This window comes from Balaenoptera physalus, assembly GCF_965194825.1.
Source record: "Balaenoptera physalus genome assembly, chromosome: 3".
Taxonomy (NCBI): Eukaryota; Metazoa; Chordata; class Mammalia; order Artiodactyla; family Balaenopteridae; genus Balaenoptera; species Balaenoptera physalus.
In genome coordinates this window covers 101,948,475-101,967,914 of record NC_138890.1, presented here as the reverse complement: position 1 = coordinate 101,967,914, position 19,440 = coordinate 101,948,475, and the positions used below count along the sequence as shown (strand labels likewise).

At 36.7% G+C, this 19,440-nt stretch overlaps 1 protein-coding gene across 2 annotated transcripts in view; it reads right to left on the bottom strand.

Moving 5' to 3' along the window:
* Positions 1-477: 477 nt before the first annotated feature.
* KIAA0825 overlaps positions 478-19,440 on the bottom strand; it is a 426,330-nt gene continuing 407,367 nt past the window's right edge. For both annotated transcript variants that reach the window (XM_082458005.1, XM_082458002.1), the window contains one exon: positions 478-18,339. In XM_082458005.1, the coding sequence (XP_082314131.1) occupies positions 18,222-18,339 (118 nt within the window). In that variant the 3' untranslated portion in view covers positions 478-18,221. The remainder of the gene's footprint in view (positions 18,340-19,440) is intronic.

Sequence of the window (19,440 nt, the reverse complement as noted above, 5' to 3'; positions counted from 1 at the left end):
TTATTTGTAGACTTTTTGATGATGGCCATTCTAACAGTTGTGAGGTGATATCTCATTGTGGTTTTGATTTGTATTTCTTTAATAGTTAGTGATTTGGGGCATATTTTTATGTGCCTGTTAGTCATCCGTGTGTCTTCTTTAGAAAAAAATATCTATTCAGGTCTTCCCCCCATTTTTTTTTTTTTTTGATTGTGTAGTTGTTTGTTTGATATTGAATTGAATTATCTGTTTATATATTTTGGGTATTAACCATTGTTGGTCATATCATTTGCAAATATTTTCTCCCATTCAGTAGGTTGTCTTTTCATTTCATTTTCTCTTTGCAGTATGTTTCTCAATGTGTTTCCTAAAAAGCTTTTTAAGTTTAATTAGGTCCCATTTGTTTAGTTTTGCTTTTATTTCTTTTGCCTTAGGAGACAGAAAAATATTGCTACAATTTATATCAAAGAGTGTTCTGCCTATCTTCTCTTCTAGGAGTTGTTTTTTTTTTTTTGGTTTCAGGTCTTACATTTAGGTTTTTAAATGCATTTTAAGTTTACTTTTGTATATGGTGTGAGGAAATGTTCTAATCTAATTTGTCTACATGTAGCTGTCCAGTTTTTCCAGCACCACTTATTGAAGAGACTGTCTTTTCTCCATTGTATATTCTTGCCTCTTTTGTCATGGATTAATTGACCACAGGTGTGTGGATTTATTTCTGTGCTCTCTATTCTGTTCCATTGATCTATGTGTCTGTTTTTGTGACAGTACCATGCTATTTTGATTACTTTAGCTTTATAATATAGTCTGAAGTCAGGGAGGGTGATATCTCCAGCTTTGTTCTTTTTCTCAAGATTGCTTTGGCAATTCAGTGTCTTTTTAGTTTCGTATAAATATTAGGATTATTTACTCTAGTTCTGTGAAAAATGTCATGGGTGTTTTTTTTTTTTTTTTTGTCATGGGTGTTTTGATAGGGATTGCATTAAATCTGTAGAATGCTTTGAGTAGTTTGGCCATTTTAACAATATTAATCCTTCCAATCCCAGAGCATGGGATATCTTTCCATTTCTTTGTATCATCTTCAATTTACTTCATCCATGTTTTATACTTTTCAGAGTATAGGCCTTTCACCTCCTTGGTTAAATTTATTTCTAGGTATTTTATTCTTTTTGATGCAGTTTTAAATGGAATTTTCTTTAACTTTCTCCTTCTGATGTGTATTATTAGTGTATAGAAAAGCAACAGATTTCTGTATATTAATCTTGTCTCCACCAATCTTACCTACTTCACTTATTCTAATAATTTTTTGGTGGAGACTTTAAGGTTTTCTATATCATGCCATCTGCAAATAGTGACAGTTTTACTTCTTCCCTTCTGATTTGGATGTCCTTTATTTCTTATTCTTATCTGATTGTGGTGGCTAGGTTTTCCAATACTATGTTAAATAGAAGTGGTGAGAGTGGGCTTCCTTGTCTTGTTCCTGAATTTAGAGGAAAGGCTTTCAGCTTTTCATCATTGAGTATAATATTAGCTATAGGTTGAGATAATATGTTGAGATGTTTTCCCTCTATACCAACTTTGATGAGAGTTTTGATCATGAACGAATGTTGAATATTGTGAGATGATTTTTCTGTGTCTATTGAGATGATCGTGTGATTTTTATCCTTCCTTTTTTTAATGTGGTGTATCACATTTATTGATTTGTGAATATTGAAACATCCTTGCATCCCTGGAATAAATCTAACTTGATAATAGTGAAGCATCCTTTTTATGTGTTGTTGGATTTGGTTTGCTAATATTTTGTTGAGGGTTTTGGCATCTGTATTCATCAAAGATATTGGCCTGTAATTTTCTTTTTTAGTAGTGTATTTGTCTGGTTTTGGAATCAGGGTAATGCTGGTCTTGTAGAATGAATTTGGGAGTATTCTGTCCCCATAACTTTTTTGGACTAGTTTGAGGAAGATAAGTATTATCTCCTCTTTGTATGTCTTGTAAAATTCCCCTGTGAAGCAATCTGGTCCTGGACTTTTGTTTGTTGGGAGATTTTTAAATTACAAATTCAAGTTCACTACTAATGATCAGTCTGTTCAAATTATTTATTTATTCCTGACTCAGTCTTGGCAAGCTGTATGTTTCTAGAAATATGTCCATTTCTTCCAGGTTGTCCAATTTGCTGGCATATAACTGTTGATAGTATTCTCTTAGAATTCTTTTGTATCTCTGTGGTATCATTTGTTATTTCTCCTCTTTCCTCTCTTATTTTGTTTATTTGGGTCCATTCTATTTATTGGTGAGCCTAGCTAAAGCTTTATCAATTTTGTTTATTTTTTCAAAACACCAGCTGTTGGTTTAACTAATCTTTTCTAATGTTTTTTTTTGGGGGGGCGGCGGTCTGTCCTCTATTTTATTTCTTTCCTCTCTGATATTTATTTATTTCCTTCTGTTGACTTTGGGCTTTGTTCTTCTTTTTCTAATTCCTTTATATGGTAGGTTAGGTTGTTTATTTGAGATTTTTCTTGTTTCTTAAGGTAGGCCTGTATTGCTATAAACGTCCCTCTTAGAAGTGCTTTTGCCACATCCCATAGATTTTGGAGAGTTACATTTCCATTTTCATTTGTCTCGAGGTATTTTCTGATTTCCTCTTTGATATCTTCATTGACCTATTGGTTTTTTAATAGCATGTTATTTAATCTCCACGTGTTTGTTCTTTTCCCATTTTTCATTCTGTAATTGATTTCTAGTTTTATATTGTTGTGGTTGGAAAAAATAATTGATACAATTTCTGTCTTTTTAAATTTGTTGAGACTTGTTTTGTGGCCTAGCATGTGATCCATCCAGGAGAATGTTCCATAGGCAGTTGCAAAGAATCTATATTGTGCTGTTTTTTAATGTAATGTCCTATAGATATCTACTAAGTACAACTGGTCTATTATGTCATTTAAGAGCACTGTTGCCTTATTGATTTCTGGTCTGGATGATCTGTCCATTGATAAAAATGGGGTGTTAAAATCCTCTACTATTATATTAATGTTGATTTCTCCCTTATGTCTGTTATTATCCGCTCTATGTACTTAGCTGCTCCTGTATTGGGTGCATATATGTTAATGAGAGCAATATCCTCTTCTTTTATTAATCCCTTTATCACTATGTAATGCCATTCTTTGTCTTTGTTATAGGCTTTGTTTTAAAGTCTATTTTGTCTGATATGAGTATTGCTACCCCTGCTTTCTTGTCATTTCCATTTTCATGCAATATCTGTCTATCCCCTCACTTTTAGTCTGTGCCTTTAGCTCAGAATTGAGTCTTATAGGTAGCACATAGATGGGTCTTGGTTTTCATCCAATCAGCCACCTTATGTCTTTTCACTGGAGCATTTAGTCCATTGACATTTAGATAAATTATTGATAGGTATGTACTTTGCCATTTTATTACTTGTTTTCTAGTTGTGTTTGTAGTTATTCTCTGTTCATTTCTTCTACTTTTTGTTTCTTCCCTTGTGGTTTGATGATTTTTTTAGTAGTATGCTTGTGCTCCTTTCTTTTTATTTTTGTGTATCTATTGTAGGTTTTTGATTTGTGGTTATCATGGGGTTTATATATATTGACCTATAACTGTATCTACGTGTTTTAAACTGGTAGTCATTTAAGTTCAAAAACATTCTAAAACATCTACATTTTGTACTCCCCTCCACCACTTTTTGTGTTTTTGATGTCATGTTTTACGTCTTCATGTTTATCCTTTAACTTTTCATTGTAGTTATAGTTGTTTCTACATTTTTTTTCTCTTTTAATCTTCATACTGGCTTATTTAAGTAGTTGATCCTCAGTTCTTTGTATTTCCTTTCCTTGTGGGATTTTCCATTTTCTATGGATTCTTACTTCTTTTCCACTTAGAGAAGACCCTTTAACGTTTTTTTAGGGTGGGTTTAGTATTGATGAACTGCTTTAGTTTTTGCTTGTTTGAGAATTATTTATCTTTCCTTTGATTCTAAATGATAATGTTGCTGAGGAGAGTATCCTAGTTTGCACATTTTTCTCTTTCAGCACTTTGGATATATCATGCCACTCCTTCTGGCCTGCTGCTATCTTAAAATGGCTGCTAGCCTTATGGAGATTCCCTTGTATATGACTCTGTTTTTTACTTGCTGCCTTTAGAATTCTCTCTTTAACTTTAACTTTTGCTGTTTTCATTTTGATGTGCTTTTGTGTGGTCTTTTTGGGTTCATCTTGTTTGGGACTCTCTGTGCTTCCTCTACCTGGGTATGTTTCCTTCTTCAGGTTTGGGAAGTTTTCAGCCATGGTTTCCTCAAGTACATTTTCAAACCCTTTCCCTCTGTCTTCTCCTGGCATCCCTATAATGCAAATTTTGGTATGCTTAATGTTATCCCAGATATCTCTTAAAATGTATTCGTTTTTAAAAATTTGCTTTTCCTTTTGCTGTTCTGATTGGGTGATTTCAATAATTCTGTCTTCCAGATCACTTATGCATTCTTCTGTATCACTTAGTCTGCTATTCATTCCTTCTAGTGTTTTTATTTTTTAATTTCTGTTATTGAATTCTTTATTTCTGATTGGGTCTTTTTAAATATTTTCTAGTTCCTTGTTAAAATGTTCACTGTGTTCATCTATTCTTTTCCCTAACTCAGTTAACATTCTTATTACCAATGCTTTGAATTCTTTTTTCTTTTGGCCATGCCACATGGCTTGCAGGATCTTAATTCCCTGACCAGTGATTGAACCCACAACCCCGGCAGTGAAAGTTCAGAGTCCTAACCATTGGACCACCAGAGAATTCCCTTTGAATTCTTTATCTGGTAAACTGTTTATTTCTGTTTCATTACTTATTTTTACAATGGTTTACTTGTAAGAAACCTTTTACTGCTCCTTTAACTGAGAGCAGTTTCTCTACCTTTTCATTTTGCTTAACTTTCTCTGCCTCTATGAATTTAAGTGAAGCAGTTACCTATTGCAGTCTTGAAGGGGTGTTCTTATGTGGGAGCATCCCTGTACAGACTGTGTGCCCATTGCCCTTGATGGGAGAGCTGGATTTGACATGGATGTAAGTCAGGTCTTTCTTCAGGGTATTTTTGGCAGCTATCACCTTAGTAAGGTGTGGGGCTGGAGATGGAGGTGCTAGAGCTGAAGACTGGAATGAGGTGAGACTTCGCCTCTGCTTAGTGGTTATCTCCACCCTATCAGGGACAGGGTCTGATCCCATGTTGCTGCAGTGGAAGTCCTTAGGGTCATGCCCAGGCTGACTCAGTTCCCTTTAAGTATGTTCTTTCCTCTGTCCCAGCACCAGAACCCTTTCCCCAGCATGGGGAGTTCTGAAGCGGGTTGGACTCACACGTGGTCTCAGTTTCTTTTGGCCCCAGACTGAGTTCCAAGCTGCCTCAGATGTACTTCCTGTACAGGTGCCTGCAATTGTTTCCCTCACTTTGCTCAGATGCAGCCTTAGGTGGAAGTCCATTTTGTCCCTCACAGCTGATCACTGCCCCCAGCCTACGCCACCCCTGCCCTGTTGTGGAGCTGTTTTGCAGGGCAAGTGGGTCCCTCATGGACTCTCAGCAGTGTATCGGCTTGTGAACTGCAGTAGAGCTGCTGCCATCAGAATTCTGTGCTGGTTTTGATACTCTGCTTGAATAAGCACCAACAGTGGCCACCAGTGTCCCACCCAGGCTCCACCCCAGGACCACGTCACCTCTGTGTACCACAGTCAAGTTTTCTTCCCAGCCATGGCAGCCCTAGATCCCATGTCACACTGTGGAGTAAGTGGAGCTGGAACATTCCTTTGGATCAGACTGGGGCAGGTGCCAAGGCAATCACAGGAAACCCAGCAGCCATGAGAGAAGTCCTCTAACTGCCTTCTCTGCCCTGCGTTGGTGTCAGGCCAACACACGTGCACCCTTCACGAACAGAGTCCTTGCTTCCCACAGCCCTATTAGTCCCTGCTGTCCTCCAGCCAGCTAAGGGAGCTCATCTGCCCGGTATATGACCCAGGACTGGGGCACCCAATCTATGGCTCACCACTCACTCCCCAGGGTGGGTCTCTGCCCATGTATTTTCCCTTTTCCTCTAAGTCCCCTCCCAGGGGCATTACCTGATTGCTTTTCAACCCTTCCTACCTGATTACGTGTGGATCTTTTTCACAGTGTTGTTTGTACAGGAGTCTTCCTGCCAGTTTCCAGTTAGATTTTGGTGAGAATTGTTCCACGTGTCATTGTATTTTTAATGTGTTCATGGGGGGAGGTGAGTTCCATGTCCTGTCTCCACTGTCTTTTTTGATCCCCCCAAAGGTTTACATTTTGACCTCCTTCACCCATTTTTCAGACCCCCACCTTCACCTCTGGCCACCACCAATCTATTCTCTGTATCTATGACTTGTTTTTTTCTTTGTTTGTTTGTTTTTAGATTCCACATATAAGTGAGAGCATACGGTATTTGTCTTTCTCATTCTGGCTTATTTCACTTAGCATAATGCTCTCAAGGTCTATCCATGTTGTTGAAAATGACAAGATTGCATTCTTTCTTGTGTGTGTGTGTGTGTGTGTGTGTGTGTGTGTGTGTGTGTGTATGCATATCACATTTTCTTTATCCATTCATCTATTGATGGAGATTCAGGATTTTTTCATATCTTGGCTATTGTAAATACTACTACACTGCAGTGGACATGGGGGTGCATATATATTTCTGATTTAGTGTTGTCATTTTCTTTGGATAAATACGCAGAAGCAGAATGTTTTCCATAGTGGCTGCATCAGTTCAGATATCCACCAGGAGTGCAAAAGTGTCCCCGTTTATCCACATCTTTTCCCATACTGGTTATTTCTTGTCTTTTTGATAATAGCCATTTTAAAAGATGTGAGGTGATATCTGATTGTGGTTTTGATTTGCATTTCCCTGGTGATTAGTGATGAGCATCTTTTCGTGTACCTGTTGGCCATCTGTATGTCTTCGTTGTAAAATGTCTGTTCAGATTTTCTGCACATTTTAAAAATCAGATTGTCTTTTTTTTTTTCCAGTTGAGTTGTATGAGTTCTTTATGTATTTTTGTAACTCCTTATCACATATCTGATTTGAAAATATTTTCTCCCATTCTGTAGGTTGCCTTTTGATTTTGTTGATGGTTTCCTTTCATGTGAGGAAGCTTTTTATTATAGTTTGAGGTAATCCCACTTGTTTATTTTTCTTTTTGTTGCCTTTGCTTTTGTTGTCAGATCCAAAAAAGTCATTGCCAAGAGAAATGTCAAGGGTCTTACCACCTATGTTGTCTTCCAAGAGTTTTATAGTCTTAGGTCTTGAATTCAACTCTTTAAGCCATATTCAGTTAACTTTTTTGGTATGGTGTAAGATAGTAGTTGTTTCATTCTTTTGTGTGCAGCTGTCCAGTTTTCCCAATACCATTTATTTCCCATTGTGTATGCTTGGTTCATTCATTGTAAATTATGCATGGGTTTATTTCTGGCTTCTCTAATCTGTTCCATTGATCTCTATGTCTATTTTTATGCCAATACTGTACTGTTTGATTACTATATCTTTTTAATATAGTTTTCAATCATGGAGCATGTGCCTGAAGCTTTATTCTTCTTTCTCAAGATTACTTTGGGTGTTCTGGGTCTTTTGTGGTTCCATACAAATTTTAGTATTGTTTGTTATATTTCTGGGGAAAATGCCATTGGAATTTTGATAGAGATTATATTCAATCTATAGATTGTGTTGGGTAGTATGGAATTTTAATAATGTTAATTCTTTCAATCCATTAGCATGGTATATCTTTCCATTTATTTTGTCATCTTCAATTTCTTTCATCAATGTCTTATAGTTTTCAGTGTATAGGTCTTTTCATTCCTTGGTTAAATTTATTGCTAGGTATTTTATTCTTTTTTCATGCAATTGTAAATGGTTTTTTTGTTTGTTTGTTTGTTTACTTTCTCTTTCTGACAGTTTGCTATTAGTGTATGGAAGTGCAACAAATTTTTGTATATTGATTTTGTATCCTGCAACTTTACTGAATTCATTTGTTAGTTTTAACAGTTTTTTAGTGGAGTCTTTAGGGTTTTCTATATATAGTATATATCTGCAAATAGTCACAGTTTTACTTCTTCCTTTTCTAATTTGGATGCATTTTATTTCTTTTTCTTGCCTAATTTCTCTGGCTAGGGCTTCCAATACTATGTTGAAGAAAAGTGGTAAGAATATGCATTTTTGCCTTGTTCCTGGTCTTAGAGAAAAAGCGTTCAGCTTTTTACCATTTAGTATGATGTTAGCTATGGGCCTGTCAAATATGTTCTTCATTATATTGAGGTATGTTCCCTCTATATGCACTTTGTTGAGAGTTTTTATCATAAACATATGTTGAATTTTATCAAATGAAATCATCTGTTGAGATCATCATATGATTTGTACTCTTCAGTTTGTTAATGTGATATATCATGTTGATTGATTTGTGGGTATTGAACTGTCCTTGCATCCCTGGAATAAGTTCCACTTCATCATGGTTTATGATGTATTGTTGGATTTGGTTTGCTAATATTTTGTTGAGGATTTTTGCATCTATGTTCATCACAGATATTGGTCTGTAATTTTCTTGTTGCATTCCTTGTCTGATTTTAGTATCAGGATAATGCTGGCCTCATAAAATGAGTCTAAAAGTGTTCCCTCCTCTTCTGTTTTTTGGAAGAGTTTGAGAAGGATTGGTATTAATTCTTCTTTGAACGTTGGGTAGAACCAGTGAAGCTGGTGGTCCTGGATTTTTTTGTTGGGAAGTTTTTGATGACTGATTCAATCTTATTACTAGTAATTGTTCTGTTCAGGTTTTCTATTTCTTCATGAGTCAGTATTGGTAGTTTATATGTTTCTAGAAATTTATCCATTTCTTCTAGATTGTCAAATTTGTTGGCATTTAATTGTTCATAGTAGTCTCTTATGATTCTTTGTATTTCTATGGTATCAGTTTTAACATCTCTTCTTCCATTTCTGATTCTATTTATTATTTTTTCTTGGTGAGTCTTACTAAAGGTTTGTCAATTTTGTTTGTATTTTCAAAGAATCAGCTCTTAGTTTCATTGATATTTTCTATTTTCTTTTTAGTCTTTTTTGTTTATTTCTGCTCTTATCTTTGTTATTTCCTTAATTCTACTAACTTTGGGCTTTGTTTTCTCTTTTTCTAGTTCCTTGAAGTTTGAAATTAGGTTATTTCAGAATTTTCATGTTTCTTGATGTAGATGCTTAAAGGACTTAGAATGCTTTTGTTGAATCCCGTAAGTTTTGCTATGTTGCATTTCTATTTTCATTTGTCTCAAGGTAGTTTTTAATTTCTCTTTTGATTTCTTCTTTGACCCATTGGTCATTTTGTAGCATGTTGTTAAATGTCCACATATTTGTTAATTTTCTAGTTTTCATCTTGTAATTGAATTCTAGTTTCATACCATTATGGTCAGAAAAGATGCTTTATATGATTTCAGCATAACTAAATATATTAAGACTTCTTTTGTGACCTACGCTATCCTGGAGAATGTTCCACGTGCCTGAGAGAAGAATGTGTAGTCTGCTGCTTTTGGATGGAATGTTCAGTATATATCTGTTAATTCAATCTGGTCTAACATGTTGTTTAAGGCTGATGTTTCCTTATTGATTTTTCTGTCAGGATGATCTATCCACTGATGTAAGTGGGGTATTACAGTACCCTACTATTATTGTATTGCTGTCTATTTCCCCCCAGGTCTGTTAATATTTGCTTTATATATTTCGGTGCGCTTATGTTAGGTGTGTAAGTATTTACAAATGTTGTATCCTCCTGTTGGATTGACTCCTTTATCATTATGTAATGTTCTTTGACTCTTATTAGAGTCTTTGGTTGAAAGTCTGTTTTGTCTCATATAAGTATAGCTACCCAACTTTTTTTTCCCCATTTTCACGGAATATCTTTTTTCCATACCTTCACTTTCTCTGTGGGTGTCCTTCCATCTGAAGTGAGTCTTTGCAAGCAGTGCATAGGTTTTTTTTTTTTAATCCATTCAGCCACTCTGTGTCTTTTGATTGGAGGATTTTGTCCATTTACATTTAAAGTAATTATTGATAGATAAGTACTTATTGTCATTTTCTTAATTGTTTTCTGGCTGTTTTGTACTGCCTCTCAGTACCTTTCTTCTTGTTTTCTCCCTTTGTATTTTGAATATTTTTCTTAGTCACATGCTTAGATTTGTTTCTCGTTATCTTTTGTATACCTACTATAGGTTTTTGCTTTGTGGTTACCAAGATGCTTACATATAGCAACTTATTATTGTAATAGACTATTTTAAGTTGATAACAACATAAGTCTTAACACATTCTAAACCTCTACAGTTTTACTCTCCTCCCCACTCCACCCGAAGTGTTTTATGTTTTTGATGTAACATTTTCTGTCTTTTTATGTTGTATATCCCTTAACTAATTATTGTAGATATAGGTATGTTTACTTTTGCCTTTTAACCTTCATACTAGCCTTATAAATTATTAATTCATTTCATTTACTATATATTTGCCTTTACCAGTGAGCTTTATAATTTCATATGTTTTCTTGTTACTTATTTCTTTTTTGCTTATCCTTTCTTTTTATCTTAAAGAAACCCCTTTAACATTCCCTGTAAGGCTGATTTAGTGGTGATTAACTCTTTTAGCTTTTGCTTGTCTGGAAAACTTTCTGTCTTCAATTCTGAATGTTTACTTTGCCAGATAGAATAATCTTGATTGGAAAGTTTTTTCTTTCAGCACTTTAAGTATATTATGCCACTCCCTTCTGGCCTATGAAAAATCTGCTCATAGTCTTGTGGGAATTGCCATGTACATACTAAGTTGTTTTTCTCTTTCTGCTTTTAAGATTCTCTTTGTTCTTAACTTTTGACATTTTAATTATATTGTGGGTCTCTTTGGGACTTATTTGAATATCCCTGGGCTTCCTGGATCTAGATGTCTGTTTCTTTCCAGGTTAGGGAATTTTTTAGCCATTATTTCTTCTTTCTTTTCTTTTTTTTTCTTTGTCTAACTGTGTCTTGTTACAAAGAGAACAGATTCTTTTTTTTTTTTGCTGTGTTGGGTCTTCGTTGCTGCATGCAGGCTTTCTCTAGTTGTGGTGAGTGGGGGCCACTCTTTGTTGCAGTGCACGGGCTTCTCATTGTGGTGACTTCTCTTGTTGCAGAGCAGGGGCTCTAGGTGTGTGGGCTTCAGTAGTTGCAGCACACAGGCTCAGTATTTGCAGCACATGGGCCCTAGAGCATGCGGGCTTCAGTAGTTGCAGTACGTGAGCTCAGTAGTTGTGGCTCGTGGGTTCTAGAGCACAGGCTCAGTAGTTGTGGTGCACGGGCTTAGTTGCTCTGCAGCATGTGGGATCTTCTGGACCAGGTATCAAACGCATGTCCCCGGCATTGGCAGGCAGATTCTTAACCACTCCGCCACCAGGAAAGTCCCCAGCCATTATTTCTTGAAATATGTTTTCTGCCCCTTTCTCTTCCTCTTTCAGGGACCCATATAATGCAAATGGTAGTATGCTTGATGTTGTGCCATAAGTTGCTTAAACTGTCTTCACTTTTTTTCAAGCTTTTTACTTTTTGCTACTCTGGTTGAATTCCACTGCTCTGTGTCTGAGTTCACTGATCCTTTCTTCTTCATCTAGTCTGTTCTTAAATTTCTCTAGTATATTTTTCATTTCAGTTATTGTACTCTTCAGGTCTGTGACTACTGTTTCATACTTTCTTGTACTTTCCAACTCTTTGTTGAAATTCTGGCTATGTTTATCCATTTTTCTCCTAAGTCCAATGAGCATGTTTATGACCATGACTTTGAACTCTTTATCAGGTAAATCAGTTACCCCCATTTCATTAAGGTGTTTTTCTGAAGTATTTTCATATTCTTTCCTTTGGAACATATTCTTATCTTTTTGCAACAGCTACCTCTCCAGGTTTGAAGTAGTGATATAGTGTGGGAGATTAACTTCATCATTCAACCCTGGCCTAGCTCTTGGTTGTCTCTCAAACCTTTGCGCTTGTCCAAGCAGCCTATTTTATTTTTAATAGCTCACAGTAGTTGAGGTTGTGCCAAGACCTGTCAGTGTCCCAAAAGAGGGGTAGTCAATCCACATCTAGATTTAGGCTGGATCAGAAGCCAGACCCTCATGTAGCACCCTTTAAAGTATGCAAGTGTATGCAGTTCAGTGGGACTGCAAGCGTAAGCCCCGCTAGCCACCAGAATCAGATAATCTGGAAGTGTCCCATGGGCAGCAGTCACAATATTCAGGGTTCGAGATGAGTGTATAAACTCCTGTCTGGGATATACCAGTGAGCAATAGTGAGGCAAAGGGAGAGCACAAAGATGGTTCCCAAGCATACCTTCCCTGAGAGCACCTCCATACACCTCTAGATGTGTGCCAAACCTGAAATCTGCCCCTCAGGTTTAAGCTCCAGGCATATAGCCTCTTTAACAGAAAGACTAAGGTTGTGTTCCAGTCTACTATCTGTGCAGTGCCCTGAGGGTGGTAGCCTGCCAAGAACTGCCTCTTTGATTGTTACAGTCCTGTGGGACCCAGGAACACCAGGTGACCCCTGGCTACCATAGCTAGGCAATCAAAGGGCATCTCCTCAGTGGCAGCCATAAAGACACCAGAAGTATAAACCAACTCTCCTCCAAAAGATAATGGCACTCTTGAGCACAGCAGAGGGAGAGCACAAAGATAGCACCCACCCTCCTAGGTCTATGGAAAGGATTACAATCAGCCCTTAGATGTGTATTTAATTAGAGGCCTGCTGTTCAGGCAGCAGCTGTGATGATGTACTAATAGGCCTCTTTCACAGAAATTTCGAGCTCCTTGGCCTGTTGCCTCTTTTTGTGCCCCGGGAGTGATAGCTGTATAAAACCTTTTTCTCCATTAGTTACAGTCCTGTGGTACCTGTGACTGTAAGCTCAGCTGACCACCAGAGCCAGGTGATATAGAGGTGTCCCCTGCTGGCACCTGCAAAATTTGGGGGTGCCAGAGAAGGGTAATAATCTTCTTTCTGGGAGATGTCAGTGAGCTGGAGTGATGCAGAAGGAGAGCACAAAGATTGCATCTACTAGCCTCCATTCCTTGAGAGGTCGCCTAGATGTGTGCTAAACCAGAAGCCTGCCTCTCTCAGGCCAAAGCTCCTGGATGAGCCAATAGGCCTCTTTCTTAGTAAGACTATGTATGTGTTTCAGTCTGCTGTCTATGGGCCTGGCAGTCTGTGGAGATCTCTCTCTTCAATTGTTACAGCCCAGTGGGACCCAGGAACACAAGCCCCCCGTGGCAGCCAAAGCCAGGAGATCATTGGGTGTCCCCTTGGCGGCAGCCACAGAAGCTGTGGCCCCAGATGCTTGTAAAAGTTCATCCAGGAGATACTAGCACTCTGAAGCATGGCAGAGGGAGAGTATGCAGATGGCACCTGCCTGCTGGAGTGAGACAGAGGGGGACTGGAAAGGTGGCACCCACTGGAAAGAAAAAAAAAAATGATGCTCATCAGCATCTGTCCCTAAGAGTATCCCAGCAGGCCCCTAAATTTGTGTTAAGTTAGATGCCTGTCCCTCAGGCAGATGCATTAAGATTAGCAAATGAGCCTCTTTCACATAAAGTCTGGATGAGATCAGGTGCTTCTGTTTCTGGCCCAGGATGAGTCCTAGCGCATGAATCTTTAATAGACATTTCTCAGATCACTGTAGCCTTGTGGATCTTGTGGATGCAAGCCCTGTTGGTTTTCAAAGCTAGATATTTTGGGATCTCATCTCACAGGTGCAGGTCTTAAATGTTGGGGTGTCTGATGTGGCCTCAAGCTCCAGGTTTTGAGTCCCTTCCTGATTGTGGGTCACCCCACCAGTGGCAAGGTTTATGACAAGATTGTGGCTCAGCCTCTCTTACCCACTTTGATGTGGCTTTTTCTCTTTTGCCCAATGTGTAATTATCACTTAGCTAGTTTTTTTTTTTTTTTCAGAGGAATTTTTTCCATATGTAGCTGCAGATTCAGTGTGTCTGTGAGAGGAGGTGAGTTCAGGCTATTCCTACATTGCCATCTTGAACCAGAACCTCACTGCGCATCTTTATTTAAAATTTGGGTCAGTTTTTTCACATATCTACAACTCTTATTATCTCAAATGGGACTCCAATACAGACCTCATTAAGTGCTTAGAGTGGATTAAATTGGTTACTCATTGAGAGTCTGGCACAGAGCCTGGCTTATAGTAGTGGCTTAATAAATGACAAAAAATACTAACTCCCAGTTCTTATTCCTAGTCCAGCCCTACTTCCACTTCTCTACTGGTCCCCCCATGTAGGATATTTCAGTGCCTAAATTCTAACTTGTGATGGACAGACTCCAGGGTGGCTTCCATCATCCTCACCTCCTAGCATTCACACTATTGTGTGATCCCTTCCTCCTGGGTATGAATGGGATGAGTGACTTGCTTTTAACCACTAGAATTTGGTAAAGGAGATGGAATGTGCATGATTAAATGCATGTGATTATGTTACATACAATTGTAACATTGATCTTGCAAGGAGACTCTCTGTCCCTTACTGACTTTGAGGAACAAAGAGGCCATTTTGGCTAGACTCACATGGCAAGAAACTGAGGCCCTGAGTTGATAGCCTGCAAGGTAATGAATGTTGTCAACAATGATGTGAACTTAGAAGTGGCACCTTACCCAGTTGAACCTTAGATGAGACCACAGACCTGGGTGACACCTTCATTGCAGCCTTGTGAGATCCTAAGCAGAGAGCCCAGCTAAACCATGCCCAGACACTGGACATAGAGACTATGAGGTGATAAATGTGTATTGTTTCAAGCTGCCAAATTATGATAATATTGTTATGCTGTAGTAATTACTGATACAGATCTTTATTCTTACAAATAATTATTACGATATTTTGAGGGGAAAAGGGTTATATCAATACAAGGTTTTGGATTCTTTAAATTCTGGAGAAACAAGAGTTTACTGCTTTACTGAGGATGCTGTTGAAAACATTTCTCAAAGGCAAAGCAGATAGTTTTTATCATTGTGTGGAATAATAGCTGATACTGAATATACAGATCTCATAGTTCCCCATTAAAATTTAAAAGCTTTCAGGCATCATGTTAGGAAAGTTCATCAGTAGAGATACCACTTTTACCAGTTTTTTTTTAATTGTGGTAAAAAAGACATAATATAAAATCTACCATCTTAACCATTTTTAAGTGTATGGTTCTGTAGTGTGAAATATATTCACACTATTGTAAAACATACCTTCAGAACATTTTTCATCTTGTAAAACTGAAACTCTATACCTATTAAACAACCCCTCTTTTCCCCTTCCTCTAGTCCTGAGTAGCCATTATTCTACTTTTTTCTATGAATTTGACTATTTAGATACCTCATATAAGTAGAATCATACAGCATTTGTCTTTTTGTGACTGTCTTATTTCACCTAGCATAATGCCCTCAAAGTTTATCAGTGTTGACAGGGTTTCCTTCCTTTTTAAGGCTAAATACAGCTTTTTAAATTTTTTTTTAAAATTATGAAATATTTCAAGTATCATTAAAATCATTTAAAAAAACAAATTTTTTTATAAGAAATTCCTAGTATAAACTACCTGAAGCTCTCTTTGACTCAAGAATCTGTGAACTGGGATAGTAGGATATTTAGAGTAAGCAGATATTAGTAGACAAAACAGTGATTTATTTTTCCTATTTCTTGGTTGGTAGTTTTATAACATTTTTTCATAGACGTGACAAATGTAAAATATCTGAAATACACATTATCATCTATACAGTTGATCCTTGAACAACACAGGGGTTAGGGGTACCTACCCTGTGTGTAACCCATGGTTCTGCATCCACAGATCAATCAACTGCATGTTATGGAGTACTGTAGTACATATTAGTAAAACACCTGCATATAAGTGAACCTGCACAGTTCAAACGTGTGTTGTTCAAGAATAAAATGTATTTTATTAGAAATTAATTCATACTATTTTAACACTGCTAGGCCAATAATAGATACCTCTTTAAAATTACATAAAAATACAGTTAAATAAAACACAGAAGATAATATTTTATAGGAAGATAACATTTTTGTAATAAGTATATATAGTTATAAAATATTAGGCTTCATTCTTATTGTTAACTTATACAAAAATGTGAGAAAGAGTAATTGTTGTGGAGTACCACTTTTTATCATACTTTAAGAAACATATCAAATGTAAAGTCAAAATGATCTGATAAAACAATAACTTATTTAAATTTCCCAATTATAAATTTTACTGCACTTATGGCTACAGTAATTTCATAGATCAAGCATAGAAGAGAAATCAAATGCAAACTCTTCTCTCTTTTCTACATTTCTCTCCTTTCAACTCATCTCATTCTCCCCTTACTATACTTCTTTCCTTTTGGAAGGGAGCCATATAGACATTTTTTCAAGACAAACTAAATCACTTTGCAGGATTAATACAGACGTGTACAGATTCAATAAAAAATAGTGTTAACAGATGATCCTTAGATATATTAGAAAACAAAAGGAGCCAAATGTGAAATCCTATAACAACTTTATAAGATTATTTTATTTAGCTTTTGGATCAATTTTTTTTGACTTTCTATTTTAGTGTCTATTCTAATAAAATATAGTTGTGCAGATTTAGTACACAGACCATCACTAAGCTGAAGGAATAAAGTCAACCATTGCCTTATGTTTGTTGTTTTAGTAACTGTTTATAGATAAGAGTATGTGGAAAGTCTAATTTTCATAAAATTTTCTTAGCATTTTTTTAAATGGTCTGCATAAAATTTTTAGAAATTATTTCAACCATGTCTTAAAACACTTGGTTTATGATTATACTGGCCAACTAAAGTACATTCTTTAAAAATAAAATGTGTTATTTGGCAGGCAGCTGGCTACATGGCCATTTATGTGTTTTTATGTAAGGGAATAATGCAAGAGATTTTCTAAGGTGTCCTCTGCACTCCAAGCTTTACTCTTTGAAAAATGTCCAAGTACTTTCCTTTGGAAATCATGTAGCCTATACATATTTTATAAAAATCACAGAATGTGGGAACATGAATAACCTGAGTACATCAGAAACAATGATGTTCAATGTCATATGGTCTAAAATAGTTCATGATATAAGGCTTCTCCCAGATGTCCTATAGGTTGCTCAACAGTCTAATTGTCTTTGCTGTCTTCTTACAATGACAGCCATTTAAACAACTGTGTTTATTAACTGCCCGCTAGATGAATAACTCTCTAGTAGGTATCTGGGGAGACTACTGCTATAAAGAGAGATTTCATATTATATTGTAAAGCCTTCAAGGTCTTCTTAATCTAATATCAGGCACTGATGGGAAGAATATAGTAAATACAACCCTACTTGACATAGAGGCACTAGAACACGTTCCGTTTCCTTCGTGTGTGTGTGTGCCTGTGTTCGTGTGTGTGTATCAATGCAATGGAAATAAGAGAAGTAACAGAAGCTATGGAACTATGGATAACGAGATTGCTGGAGTGAATTTTGAACATGATTTTCGGAGAAAGATGGTTTCTAGTTGGGAAAAATGGCAAGCGTGTGGCTTGGATGACAGGCAGTTCGCTGAACGTGGCACCGCTGGTATAGGTTCTGATAGGGTATGATTAGAAGTTTGAATCTGATGTTTGAAAAACCACTGTAGGCATAGATATTACTAAAGGTATACTTCAAGAGAGTGCTTTTTGTGGCTCTGATTAAAATAAATTGGATGAGGAAGAGGCTATGGGAAAGGAGACTGGTAAAGTGGTGGGTATTAAAGGCAATTAAGACCTGGACTTGGGCTACGGCTACAAAATTAATTTGAAATTTTCAGATGACCCTCAGGGGGGTATGTGACTCCAACTTAACATCCAAATGTTGTATTTAAAAATCCTTCGGGAAAAGATTTCCAAACATTTTGCCTGTTGTCATAGATACTTCAAGACTGAAAGAAAAAAAATAATAATTCAAAGGGAACACGAGATGGCAGTAGTTATATCATATTAAGAGAAAGACTGAGGAAAGAAAAACATTTGAAATTATTTTTAAAATAAAAAATATGTAGCATTTTATTCTTTATGTGCTGTACTCTTTTCAGTTCAGAGATTACTCAGTCATTGGTTTCACGCTTCACAGCACATCAGAGGTTCATTCTGACTAGAGTAAAAATCCTACTCCATTACATGTGATTATTTCCTAAAATAAAACTGTTGCTGTTTTCTGCAGATTACTGTTCCTCTGTGTTATCTGAGGCAGAAGAGTTCTGGATGGTACACATTAGTTTTAGATGTTCCAGCATTGCTTTTTCTTCCTCTTGTAGTCTTTCATCCTTCCTCATTTCCCACCTAAAAGAAAAATCACATCTTAGCATTTTTGTAACTTCCAAACTACAGTCAACACTCAGTTTTTCAGGGTTGAATATGAGCAGTCACTGATTTACTGAGTGTTTCTCCTTCTTTATTCTTTTACTCAGTGCCTCGGGCAACATAGTTCATTGGCACTGCTTCTGCAGAGTGGGCCAGGAGAATGGGAACGGAAGTAGAGTCAAACCAGCTCTACTCCAGGGGAAAGTTTCCAAGTATTGTTTTAAGTGAGTTTTCTATATTTCTAGATTTAAAAAATGTATGGCTTCCCAGAATATGCATGCATATGAATACATCTAGAATTAGCAATTAATAAGCAAATATTTTTCATAGTATTTTCCCCTCACTGATCAACCTATCAGTGGCTTTAAGTTGCAGAGACATTTGCCAGGAAGACTTTAGCCACAAGATTAATACCAAGCTGAATTGGATATACCTTAAAGGCAGGTTCATCTATTCCTAGAAATAAGATCAGATTTCAAGTAATCAAGTTAAATCACCCAAGAAAAGCAGCAAACTGTCAGCAAGCTTCCACAGAGCATTTGCTAAAAAAAAAAGAAAAAAAAAGAAAAGACTAAAGACTTTCTAATTCTGGATGATTGGGAGATACAGAACAAAATGTTAGGATATGGAACTATATTTGTATATAATCTTGCAAAGTAAATATCACAATAACCCAAGTATTGTTAATCCTTCCTTCCTCTCTTACATATGCCACTGCCCCAGGAATGGCCATGGCATACTTAATCCAGCACTACCACAAGGAGTCGTCTGCATATATTTCCTTTTTCTTTTCCTCATTCCTGTTTTTACCAGCCCCTAAGCCATCAACCATGATATGCTGTCACAAAAGGATTTTAAAACCAGTGTTGATAATCCTAAAAGACCCTCTGCTAGAAGGGCTTCAAGGGGATAGGATTTCTTACAACAGATAAGCAGCTGTTCACTGAATATTTTCCAGAAGCTCCCTATTTTATTATAGTCAGAATTCCTAGATAATAACCAGCCTGTCATACACGAGGAAAGGATAACAATTTGGGGTGAGATTGTTCTGATCTTGTTTGAGTAGTGAAAATGAGGCAA